The 12,360-nt window shown below is 43.1% G+C and overlaps 1 protein-coding gene across 5 annotated transcripts in view; it reads left to right on the top strand.

Moving 5' to 3' along the window:
• The window catches only part of hoxc4a (homeobox C4a), an 84,957-nt gene that overhangs the window by 41,699 nt on the left and 30,898 nt on the right, over nucleotides 1-12,360 (top strand). For 3 of the 5 annotated variants that reach the window (XM_088633564.1, XM_088633562.1, XM_088633563.1), the window contains exons 3-4: nucleotides 7,043-7,903; nucleotides 8,505-8,895. In XM_088633564.1, the coding sequence (XP_088489690.1) occupies nucleotides 7,465-7,903; nucleotides 8,505-8,895 (830 nt within the window). In that variant the 5' untranslated portion in view covers nucleotides 7,043-7,464. Of the gene's footprint in view, nucleotides 1-7,042; nucleotides 7,904-8,504; nucleotides 9,618-12,360 lie in introns of those variants that run through there. The other 2 variants (XM_088633565.1, XM_088633566.1) reach the window with 2 other exon arrangements.

The following is a 12,360-nucleotide window of genomic DNA, read 5'->3' as shown; positions in this document are numbered from 1 at the left end:
GACTTTTTATCTGTGTATCGCGTGAAGCAATTAAGGAGCCCAGGGTAGTTTGAGGGTCAGTCTAAAATACTGCTTTCTAATTAATTTTTACAAGTCCCAGCTTCCCTGTATTGAGCTACGGGATATAGCTCTAGTTAAAAAAACACATTCTGAAAAATAGACTCACAAGCGTGACCCGAGCTAGATAAATCCCCTCTTTAACAATCCTGTCTGTCTGATTAGGCTGAAGAGTTATTCTATCGTGTATGGATGTTTCTTCGTTTTAAACCACTTTAACGTGTCATAAAACCCAGTGTGAAGCTTTTTGAAATCGGTAATCGGTGCCAGATAGATTGTTGACTGTTTTTTTTTGTCTTTCAAGCGTGTTTTTAAATTAATTAACTTATCATTGCTCTACAGCCGGGTGTTGCTAGTGTTTGCAATATAACACAACTCTGTGTGTAGTGTAAGCAACGACAACGTAAACGCGTTGTCCTCGATCGTAACATTTATTTTTAATGCATCTAATGAGTTTTTAATCCCCATAGGTGGCAGTGCTAATCTCTAAAACTCAGATCTGTAATTTCCCTATATACTGGAATGAGTTACCTTTTGATCGGTTTAATCTGATATATATTTTTTTAAATATATAAATATTTAGGTCTTCGGTATAATTTAATATTTAGGGCACTTGACTAAAACCAGGGTGATGCAGCAGAATTTTGTGAGATTTTTTTTTTCTTTAGGTAGCTCATCTCAAGTGTCCGCGAAGCTTCTAGTCAAATCTTGGACTGTGTAGGCCCATTTACAAATCTTCTCCTACAAATAATTCGTCAAGAGTCATAAAGCACATTAGGACGAGAGAGGGTGGGGTCCGAGCTTGCGAACGGGCTAGTAAGAGCGAAAACAAAACTGGAATATGAATTGATTTGACAGAATAAAATCCAGAGGTGAATAAAAAGAAAATATTAATTGCCAAGGATAAAAAAATAAAGCAAGTATTGTTTGGACGGAGATTTCAATGAATCGTTAGTAGTTTTGAAAACGAATATGATTTTCGACTAAACATGAAAGACTACTACACCATCTGAGATTAAACAAGCCACAGTCATTAGTAAAGGGTTTGTTCATAGTCGACTTCCATTCACTTGTGTTCAATATTTCCTTTCAGCAGCACCAACGCAATTACAGTCACACGTGATCGGTTATGAATTCCATAATGGCCATTACTGGTTTATTGAAACATTTTTATGTCGTTGTCAACATCTGCAACTCAAGGCACATCTCGGTGCCTATTTGAACGCCATGCTGAGGAACCAGCACCTGTAGAGCGGAGAACCACCTTGTGCCCCTGCCTACCGCTGGGTAAGAAAGAGCTGTCTGTGCCCCTGCACTCCGGCAGCGGCGTGGCGGCCCACAACATTCAGCAAACACACAATTCACATGGCTGAGAACGGCAGTGACTTCTTAACCTTCACAAGAGAGTCGCAATTAATCGGCGGCTTTTGCAATATAAATCGGCTGATATACTCACACATCACAATAAGACGCTTGCTTGTTAAATATCCATCGCTAAACTGAACTGTTAGTAGTCAACTTTTGTAAGTTATGATCAGGCCTCCACACCTCGAGTTTTCTACCAAAACGCAATAATGAAATAACTGTTTTGCAATGCTGAAGGTAAACCCAATTTACGTTTATTACGATCATGAATGATTATTATTTAAAAAACACACCAAGAAAAGCAAAGTACATATCCATGTAACTTGTGTTGTTTATATGGTTTGTTTCACTGCCGGTGTTAGTATGCAGAATCAATTATTTCTATACCTAAGACGTAAAAGTAAGAGTTTCACGTTCCTACCAAAACGCACTGAGGACGCACGAGTGCTCCTGAGCTCTCCGGTCTCGAGTTCATGAACCTGGGGGTCTCTGTTCTGGAGTCATAAAGACCCCTAATACAGATTTCACTGTCCGCGTGGCTGATAACCATGTGTGTCCATAACGATGGGAGTGTGTGTGTGCGCGCGCGCGAGGGGGGGGGTATATCTTTCCACGGAATCAAATATTTGTCGGAGGGGACGGAATAGGTCCAAAAACAAAAATCTGAAATAAAAACGGGGGGGAATCACTTTTAGACACAAAAATGAAACATCAAATTAGTTTGCCTCTGGGCTTCATTTTTCTAGTTCTGTATTATAACTAGTTATTGAACTAGGTACAAGATCTAAAAGCCATTTGTGTGGAGACAAATTTCATTGGTGTTTCCTCATCAATAACTCCTTGGCAGTGAACTATTGGAATGAGTCAAACGAGAGAGGTGAAATTCGGGTCACGCTGTCTAAGTAATATTAAAATGCGCTCACTTCGAGAAAGGGGGAGGGGGAGGGGAAGGGGCGGTGAGTATACGCGTTTATGCGAGCGCTTAGCGGGGGGGGGGGCAGTAATTTTAGGCTGCAATCGAAATTGAAATGGGGCAAAATTACCAAAAACACATGCGCGCACACAAATCCCAATTTCGGACTAGCAAGGATTGTTCAGAGATTTAAAAATAATCAGAAGACGGTTAACGTAGCACATCAATTAGTGTAATCAGGTCGACATAACGGCATAACCGCAGCGCCTATTCTGGACCAACTTAGATGATAAAATCAGTTTAGTTTGATTCATTATTCTCGTAGTACAACAGGACCTCGAAGAAAACAAAAGAAGGGTAGAGGCGAAGGAGAGATCAATTATAATTCATTTATGAACTCTACGAAAAAAAAATCAAGGCTGTTTTTTTTTTAAATAAACATGTATTGTTGTTGTTGGCGATTGGTGTTCTTCAACATTCTCCTGCTTCTAAAAGCGACTGGAAGCCCACGAGTTCAGAGTCCCCTCGAATATGACCCGGAGCGAGACAAGGACTGCTGAAACGCTTTTAAACCACCGCTTTCAAAATGTCATAAAAGACCAAACCATAAAACAGGCCGTGCACGCGAAAATACGACACATATAGAGTTGCGAGAGAGAGAGAGAGAGAAAAAAAAACAAACAAACTCGTGTGACATCTATTACCTGCTGGGGATTAAATACAGTTTATGTGCAAATTTAAATATTCTGCCTGCACTTTTGGAAAAACTGATAAACGTATACCCGTCACACACCCTCAACACACACACACACCAAAAAATGGCCGATTTCTCTCAATTCTCCGTTTGTGTCCCATATGCCAGCGTGTTGTGCGAGGAGGGACGGGTTACCGGGCGGTCAACATGGTAATGACGAGCACAATGAACCCAGGGGAACAATGGAAACTTATTTCTCTTCTCTACTGTCACGAGACTGCATTGTATCCCTCGTGCTTGTGTCGCTGAGGCGAAGCAGATATTGTCTGAATATTTATATATCGGAGGCCACTCCGAAGGTTGGGATTGGATTCGATTTTAAAGACGATAGCTCGCCTTTTGATTTTTTTTTTTCTTCCTATTGCTTTCATGTGTGTTGCACGCACATCAGCATGTATCGAGCACATACACGCTGGTGAAAATCTGTGTCCCTTGCACGTAACACAAGAAAAAGAGTGACATCAATATATATTTTTTTTATTTCACGTATTAAGCATCTTAATTTGGATTAGGGTGATGTTTATAGCCCCGGAGGTGAGGACTGGCGGGGTCGTCCTGTTTGTGTATGATTGCAAAAGAAAGCTGCACCCCCGTCTCAGACTGAGTGCTTGAAATTCACAGACACTCGTGCTCTGATGAACATTTCTAAACTGGAGCTAAATGTGTTAGGAACGGCGGGATAAAGGCCGTTGTAGGTTACTAAGGCCCTCAGAGGACACAAGGTCTTTAGCTCTGGTATAATTTATTTGATTGGAGGCTGACATTAACGCCTTGCACTATTTGTGTAGACCTCTCAAATACTTTCATGTTTTGAACGACGCTGGTAAGGTCCGGGTTGCAACGCAATGAACTTGCGCAATAAATTTCCAGCCTTTTTGAAAGACTTAAAAAGTCAAAGGGCTGTTGTTAGCGACCAACATCTTAAAATCGTCTTGAATTTACAGCCTGTTACCTTCAGTCTGCTAGAACATTTCTTATTTGGTTGTTTTCATTTTTGTTTTGCTTTTGCTTCTGATTGGTTTTGTACTACATTCGTGTAAACCACAATCGGCGTCGCCAATAATAATTCCGCAGTTGCTTGTAGAGCTGCAGGTCACAACTCCAATGAAAACACTCCAATGTTCTACAATTTTCAAATTAATTTTGTAGATAATGCGACACAATAAAACAAGTAATTCATTGTGTTAAACAACGGTGTACTACTGAATGTTGATTTTATTGACGAACGTACGTCGCTACTCAAATACCTAAAATATTTTATTTTATCTTTTCTGAAACTTTTGGGTGAAGTGAACTGTTATAAAACGAGTTATTGTCTTAAAACAAATATTTTTAAAATAGAGGCTTGATCTTTTTCTTTTCATGCGGTCTGAGTTTCCTCGAGGATTACATTTTGTTACAGATTTTTTTCTGAGATTATTGTTTTGTCGAGTGTTTTAATGTCTGAGTCAGATACCGCAACGTAAGGTGATATTAGATTCAAGTAAAGGTCTGAAAGTAAAGTAAACACTTTATCAATAACACGAAGGATACCAACATTTTTCCCACCGTAACGTGGTTTTGAACATTAAAATATGTACATTTAATTTTCTTTTCAGTTTTATGCTAAATTGTATCAACACATCAATTCCAGTTGCTGATGTTGTTTTCGAATTAAGATTTGCCGTGTCAATTTTATGTATTGAAATTTGAAGATCTTATAATCCTGGTGGTTAGTCCTTCAACGGCGTCCATTCGTATCTGAATTTAAATATCGAGTGTATAAACAGTAAATACGGCGTCAGAGAAGATCTCTGATTTCAACATTAAAAAACTGTGAATCGGAAGCATATTGCATTTTCTCTCTTACCCCTTAAAAAAGTATTGAATTGGACTGAAATGCCAATTTCTCTAATTATACTGGGTTTTCGAACTTTCGGGTTTGTAAATTATCGGGCGAAAGCTCCGCAGTCAGAAATGAACAACTTTGTATTAAGAAAACACAATGTAGCAGTAATACATATTCGTGTTGACTTCTCGTGTTTAACACTCCAGTTGATCCCATATTCCACATTTTAAACCCTGTGGGTCTGAAGGGGTACTGGGATGCAGCCATTGTTGAATCGGTCTCTATGAACCCGCACAACACAAAAGCTCGCCACAAATGGACACACAGTTTGAGGCGCTTAAGGAGACGGGAAAGTGCACACATGTTACAGCACCTAGGATTTCCGTTTCACCTCTCTCTCTCTCTCATTCTCTCTGCTTCAACTTCATGAGCCCCCATTCCATCCCAAAACAGAAGGAGGCTTCTAGCAACTTTCCTACCCTCATCAGTCGTCTATATGTACCCTGTAGAACCGAATTTGTGTGAGCAGCAAAAATCGCAAATTCGTCTCTAGGGGAATACATGGGCGATGCCAATACCGCAGTGGCACGAACATGGTCTAAACTCTTGGCTTTTGGTTTTTCTCCATTTCACTCCAGCTTGGGCGTCTCATTCTTTTTTTTTCACTTCTGAATTCACACACACTCCCAAAAAAAAAACAACCAAGAAGGAGGCGCGCACTCAATAAATCCCTGCGTCCGCGCTCTGTAATTCGTACTTCCGCGACGTTCACCTCACCCGCATCGGCAAAATTAATCCGAGTTCTTTTATTTTCTCTCTCTCTCTCTTTGTAATTAAACAACTGCGGCGGCCCGAGCTCATAGAACGATCAGCCCGGCAGAGAGGCGCGAGCTGGGGACCGTGCTCGTGGGAGAGGGGAAGCCGAGGGAGCGGGCGAAGGAGCTGGGAATCGCTGGAAGAGATTGATTTACGGGCTTCTCGCAGCCCCAATAAAACACACACACACAAAAAAAACCCGGCGAACATCAAAGCCAAAAGCCTTCGACATCGCTGGCGCGCGCGCTCTAATAAATAAACCATAAACAGCCGACTTTATGTGTCGTTTTTACTATAATCCAATAAAATATGACAAATCAATGATGGCGATTATTTAGAACTTGGAACTGTTAACGACGAGGTTCTGTTTCCTGATCCTGGGAATCGCCGGCTGGCAAAATCTCAGCACGCGCTGGTGTCGAGAGTTCTTTTTCTTTCCAATTTTTTTTCTCTCTCGTATCCCCGGATATTGTTTAATTATGGGACCTGTTTAAAGAGCGTTGGTTAATACTTGGCAGCAACGCGTACGTTATCACAGTTTGCGTTCGCATTGCAATTTACTTTTATTTATTTATTTTTTGCATTGTTTTTAATAGCGTTTAGCCTTCAGCATCCCTAAACCAAGGGGGACTGACGACGTGCTTAACCTAATTTAAGCCCCTTTAATGCATCCTTTGGTGATATCTTAATTTAGAATGCCTGTCGTTGTTCTAATTTTGGACCACAAGGAACACGGAGCGTGCCAGAGTCGTGCTAAGGACCGCCACACTATCATGGTTTCTGACATCCCAGCACACACAGTCCAGCAACCTCCCCCCCAAACACACACACACACACACACACACACACACACCCATATGCTATACACCTGTGAGAATGACATGATGCCAACCCGCGCAGACAAAGCCTGTGGGTGACTCCTACTTCTCTTTCCAGTATAATCTCGTTGGACGAATGCGTTGATCTTCACCCAAACCACTCAGGCATACTAATGTAAAACAGACCCTTCAAATTATTAAGAAATAAGCTATAGGATGAAGACTTGAGGGTGCAGATGATTTTTTTTGGGGGGGTGGGGAAGAGAGGACGAGTCATGTCCAAGTTAATGTGTCGCCATTGACACGAGTGCAGGTCCGAACTGGAGAAGAGAAATTCTATTGTTTTGTCTTTCCGTCTTTAGAAGACGGTGCTTGGCAGACCACTGGAGCTGGTGTCAAGGACTGTGAGCGGGGTGGGTGTGATGGGAGTGATAAATCTCTCTCCCTTCCTACGCATTTCAATCAAAGACGCTCCTTTTTGTCTCCGGCAGTCCCCAGAGTTGGTCAAGTCACCTGTACCTGCTCCAGTCCTCGACGCCTCGCCGTCTACAGCCGCTGGCCCGGCGCGCCACCTAGTAAGACACTCAATCGCGTCGCACGTTTTATTAATTCAATTTTCATATCGTTATGTTAACCCAATTAGAAGGTGTCGGTGCCCCACTTACACAGGGACACACGCGCGCACACAGGCGCGCACACACACAAACACACGAACACGACGGGGAGAAAAAAAAAAACAGGGTACATTTGGAATAAACCTTCGGTTCCTTATCCGGGGACTACCTTGCACGTTCTCATTGGCCCGCCGTGTCACGTGGTAAAAGTAACTTTACAGGGTCGCTCGCTAGTAGGAGGGCTTTATGGAGCAGAAAAACGACAAAGCTAGAAAAATTATTTTCCACTCCAGAAATTAATGATCATGAGCTCGTATTTGATGGACTCTAACTACATCGATCCAAAATTTCCTCCATGCGAGGAATATTCGCAAAATAGCTACATCCCCGACCACAGCCCCGAATATTACAGCCGCACGAGGGACACGGGCTACCAGCATCATCACCAGGAGTTGTATCCTCCGCGAGCGAGCTACCAGGAGCGCCAGTTTAACTGTGCAAGCATCCCAGAACCCGACACCCAAAGAGGGCATGGGCTCCCTCATCCCGGGCACCTGCTGGCTGGGAAGACGCAGCCGGCTGCCTGTGAGCCCCCACCGTTGCCCACGTCCCCCTCAACCCCGCCGGCTGTGCCTTCCGCCTGCAGCCAAGCCACACCGGAGCATTCAAGCAACAACACAGCCTCCTCCAAGCAACCCGTAGTCTATCCATGGATGAAGAAAATTCACGTCAGTACCGGTAGGCAACTTGTGTGTCTTTTCGTACTCACTCTCTCTGCCTCTCTCTCTCCCTCCCTCTCTCTTTTCTCATTTTGTCCCCTATCTGCTCACCAGCTCCCGCTACGATAGGAGAGGAGCTTTTGAAATAGCACAATTGAGGCGGATTTACGACTCGGCAGTGGTAATTACACCCACCATAAATTTTATAGCCGAGGTACTAGTCTGGGCTGCCGTGTTGCCATGTGGCTTTTTTCCTGTTATGTATGTGTGCGCGAGCAGGGAGAGGGAGAGCGAGAGGGGGAGAGAGAGAAAGGAGAGGGCGAAGGGGAAAGAAAGCTCAGCTTTGTAACGTTGCATAAATAATTCAGAGATTCTTTCAACGCCAATGTGCTCTTCATTAGGATATAGTTAGGCGAGTTGTTGTAAAGCGCCGGAGTTGTTTAATGCTAGAGAAACAGACACACGGTCGCCCCCCACCCCCCTCCTATTCTCACAACCCCTCTTCCTTTCAAATCTCGATTCATGCCACTCTTATGCCTTTTCTCCGTCTCTGCTTCCGTCCCCCGTCCCCCCCTCTTTCCCCTTTTCTCCTTCTTTCCTCTGTGTCTCTGCCTTTCTAGTGAACCCCAGTTACAATGGAGCGGAACCCAAACGGTCCAGAACTGCTTACACCCGACAGCAGGTTTTAGAATTGGAGAAAGAATTCCACTATAACCGCTACCTAACTCGGCGAAGACGCATCGAGATCGCTCACTCTTTGGTTCTCTCCGAAAGGCAGATCAAAATCTGGTTTCAGAACCGGAGGATGAAGTGGAAAAAAGACCACAGGCTCCCCAACACCAAAGTCAGATCCTCGGCTTCCTCGGGCTCGTCCGCCGGCTCCTCCACCACCAACTCCGCCGCCGGCGTGGTCCCCCCGGCCGGCAACACTGTCGCGGCCGCCAACACTGTCGCGGCCGCCGACGAACTCACCCGGGTCTCCGCCGCGGAGCGAGGCGAGGATATTACAAGGTTATAAAAACAGATAACGACACAAGAGAGGAGACAGGGAGAGAGAGAAATGACTGATTATTTATAGAATATAATATATATTTTGGTTCTTCGTAGTTTTCTTGTGCGTAAAAAGAAGAAAATATGGCAAGAGAGGTCTTCCTTTGAGTCCACAGTTATATAAAATTGCATGTTATATAGCATGGATTAATGCGAATACCTACCGATTTTTTTACGCTACATCAGGGTTTAATTTATTTAAAATAAGATTTTAAAAAATGGTTGGAGGAGGAAGAAGGACGCTGTTTTTTGTGGGTTTTGTTTAAGCTTTAGTTCGGGAAGGGTATCACAGACACCATGTCTGCCCGTGCCAATAGGTTAAATGCACAATTGTCGTTCTATTTATTTTTATTTTAAGAAAAACAAACGACTGTAGAGACTTTTCTTTTTCTATTTTATGTGAAAAAAAAGCCAGATGATGACAAAAATCCACTGAATCTTGGACGTACTTGTTTCTGTTTGAAAAAAAATATATAATTAAGGGTGATGGTAAAATACTGTGAGTCATTTGGCGTAATTACACAAAGAAAACGAGACAAAGAAGTTAAGTAGTAAGTTTTGTGGTGACGTTGTGTTTTAGGCTGATTTTACCTGATCATTGTGAAATACAATAAACGAAATTTAGTGTCATTGTGATATTCATAGTGGTCAATAAAACAGTGAGTGTCAATATTAGTTTTAAACAGGTTGGCGTGATTTTCATTTATTTTTAATCTGCTCAACCGAATGCCCACAGTCTCTGTGCTCTGTGTCATTTCAGACTTGATTGTACCTCAGGGTTAGTTTTTTTTACCAAATGAGGTCTACAGGAAAGATCAATCGGCGTGGATTCGATAAACAAAATGTTAAAACAGCCGAGAGAAAGGGGAACGCGCGGGTTATATACAGAGAGGATGTTGAAATTAACAACCTGGGGTTGAGGTTTTAGGTGGCGGTGTGATTTAACGTTAACAGAGAGGCCGATGTGCCTCCAGTCGATTTAGTACAGTGGAATGTGTCCTCCAGCCTAGAGTGTGATTACCAGATAAATATAGAGCTGGGAGACGACACGTAAATAAAATTCAAAACCATACGCGTGCAATGCAGTCAAGTCCGCGTTCCCATAACGATCAGAATTTATTTCCTGGTGACAGCGAAGATGAGCGCGGCGCTTCCTCGGCGTTTCTGTTTTGCTTGTTGTGTGTTTCCAGATCGTGGAATTATCAATTCGTACAACTGCTGCGACTTGGGAAGGGATTCTGAGAAGCAGACCCTTCTAGACGGCGTTTTCTGCTTGGTTACCTGCGAGGCCTTAAGGGTGGCAGTCTAACACCGTTGCCTATCCTCAGCCAAAATAAATACATATATATTACGGCGATAAATACATATTTCATTAAGAGCAGCAGACGTTTCGTGTAAAAACGTACAGGCAAGCAACTAGTACACCGTGTAGACGTTCCTAATCGTTTTTTCAGGTGTGCTCGAATACCCTGCTAATAATTTAGGCCCTTCACGATGAGGCGTTGTCATTCTTCGGGAAGCGAGAGTTGCAGCTAGTGTCGTTTTGTTTTTAACCTCGCCGGAATGCGCTGTACAAAAAAAAAATCAATACTCTTCAGCCACATCACCCAAGTCGTATCTCTAACCGGCATGTTCACTTTTCTGACTGTTTTAACTGGCCGGGGAAGGACTCCATAGTCCAGGCCTCGGCAGTGCAGGAGATCATGGCTGGTTCGTTTTAAAAAGTGGTTGTTGACTTTTCTTCTTAATATTTAATAAGCACCCTTCAACGGGGTCAGGGAGGTTAACATTTTGTAAACTCCCCGTGGTCGTTTATATAAAGTACTGATAACGTATCCTTAACAGGTTTAGCTGTAAGTACGTGTTATTTTTTATTCAACCAGAATTCACTTGCCTATTCATTGAAATTTAATCATATTTATAAGGCCACTAATCGTGGAAAGTCATTTCGTCACCCTTACTGATTCCGAACTACAAAAACTACCTGTTAAAACCAGAAATGTTTTTGTTTTGTAACACTCGAACAGCAAGAACTGCACTGAACGAAACTTGACGCTTGTCAAGCTTTTGAAATGTACAGAACAAAAACATGACTGCCTACAAAAAAACAACAACAACGATTAAACATCCTCCACAGTAGCGTTCATCAATTTGTCCAAATTACAATATGCGGTTTTTCTTTGTGTTTTTTCTTTGGAATTGTCTCCTGGGTTTATGGTGTTTCAAGACAAGTAAAAAGGGAATTAAAAAAAAGAGAAAAGAAGATTCTTAAATCCGGATAATTACTTCCCCCTTTTTCTTAATTTCTTTTAATCAAATCTCCCAGCTACCGACGCATTGATCGCCTTCAGCTTCGTAGAGATAAAAACCCGAATGAGTGGTGCTATTACGGGGGGAAATCTAGCTCGATATTTCAGCTTAATAAATAAATCTCGGGCTCAGAACGTCATCTGAACCTTGAACTCGCTGTGTCAGCAGCTCCAGACAAGTTGCACGTTTCTATTCCTAAATTCTGTGGCCATTTCTCCACCGTTTTCTGTGTTTCGTGTTACTGCGGTTCTATAGTCTACTGTGCAGAAAATTCCAAGAGCACGAGGCCGGTCTGGGAGAGGGAGATGGCCTGAGCCTCACATTATATTAATTTATACGTCAAAGACGAATTCAATGCTCTTCCGATATAAAGTAAAATGATAAATGCCTTGCCGTCTTTATCGGTTCATATGGTGTATTTCTTCTAAAGCAGTATGTGATACTTGTTCTTGGGGGTGAAAGTGTCTCTTCCGCCCTCACTCAAAAAGTGCAGTTTCCCGAGTTCAGATGAAGTAAACAGTGATCCGCGGAGCACCAGCGCAGCTCTGGGTGGTTGTTGTTCGCCAGCACGTTTTGAGGGATGCGGTTAAAAGACACTGGAAGACCGCAGGGATCCAGTGAGAACTTTATAAATTAAGAATAGGTATGCGAATGAAATGAGATTGTGCAACTTCGGCTTCCTAGGTGGAGGAGCTAAAACACAAAAGATACAACTATTTGGAACCATTAATCACGCGCGGCCTCGATTTTGAACGATTTCGTGGAGTTTCTGCACCTCGAATTGGCACCGGTTCGTGCGGCACAGAAGGACCAGCCCCGGCCCCCGCTTCGACTAGAATGGGTTTAAAACCAGGCGACTTTTCTCGTGTTCCTGAGGCTATTATTTAAAAAAAAAAACACACACACACAAACACAATCCACTCGCCTTCTCCGTGTCACTCTCACTTGGCCGTGACATTCGAGGGGGAAGAGTTGAAAAAGCAGGGTCTCACACCCGCGTTCTCAAGGCTTTATATCGGCAGACAGGGCAGAAAAATGATCGTGCGGGCCACAAAACGAGGCTTCCCCGCGATCTCTTTCTAAGTGCTGTCGCCTCCACGTCGCGAGGCTGAAAAG

This window comes from Lepisosteus platostomus, chromosome 1 (genome assembly GCF_059453375.1).
Source record: "Lepisosteus platostomus isolate fLepPlt1 chromosome 1, fLepPlt1.hap1, whole genome shotgun sequence".
Classification (NCBI taxonomy): Eukaryota; Metazoa; Chordata; class Actinopteri; order Semionotiformes; family Lepisosteidae; genus Lepisosteus; species Lepisosteus platostomus.
Note: the sequence above shows the minus strand (reverse complement) of the source record. Positions and strands in the feature narration are given on the sequence as shown.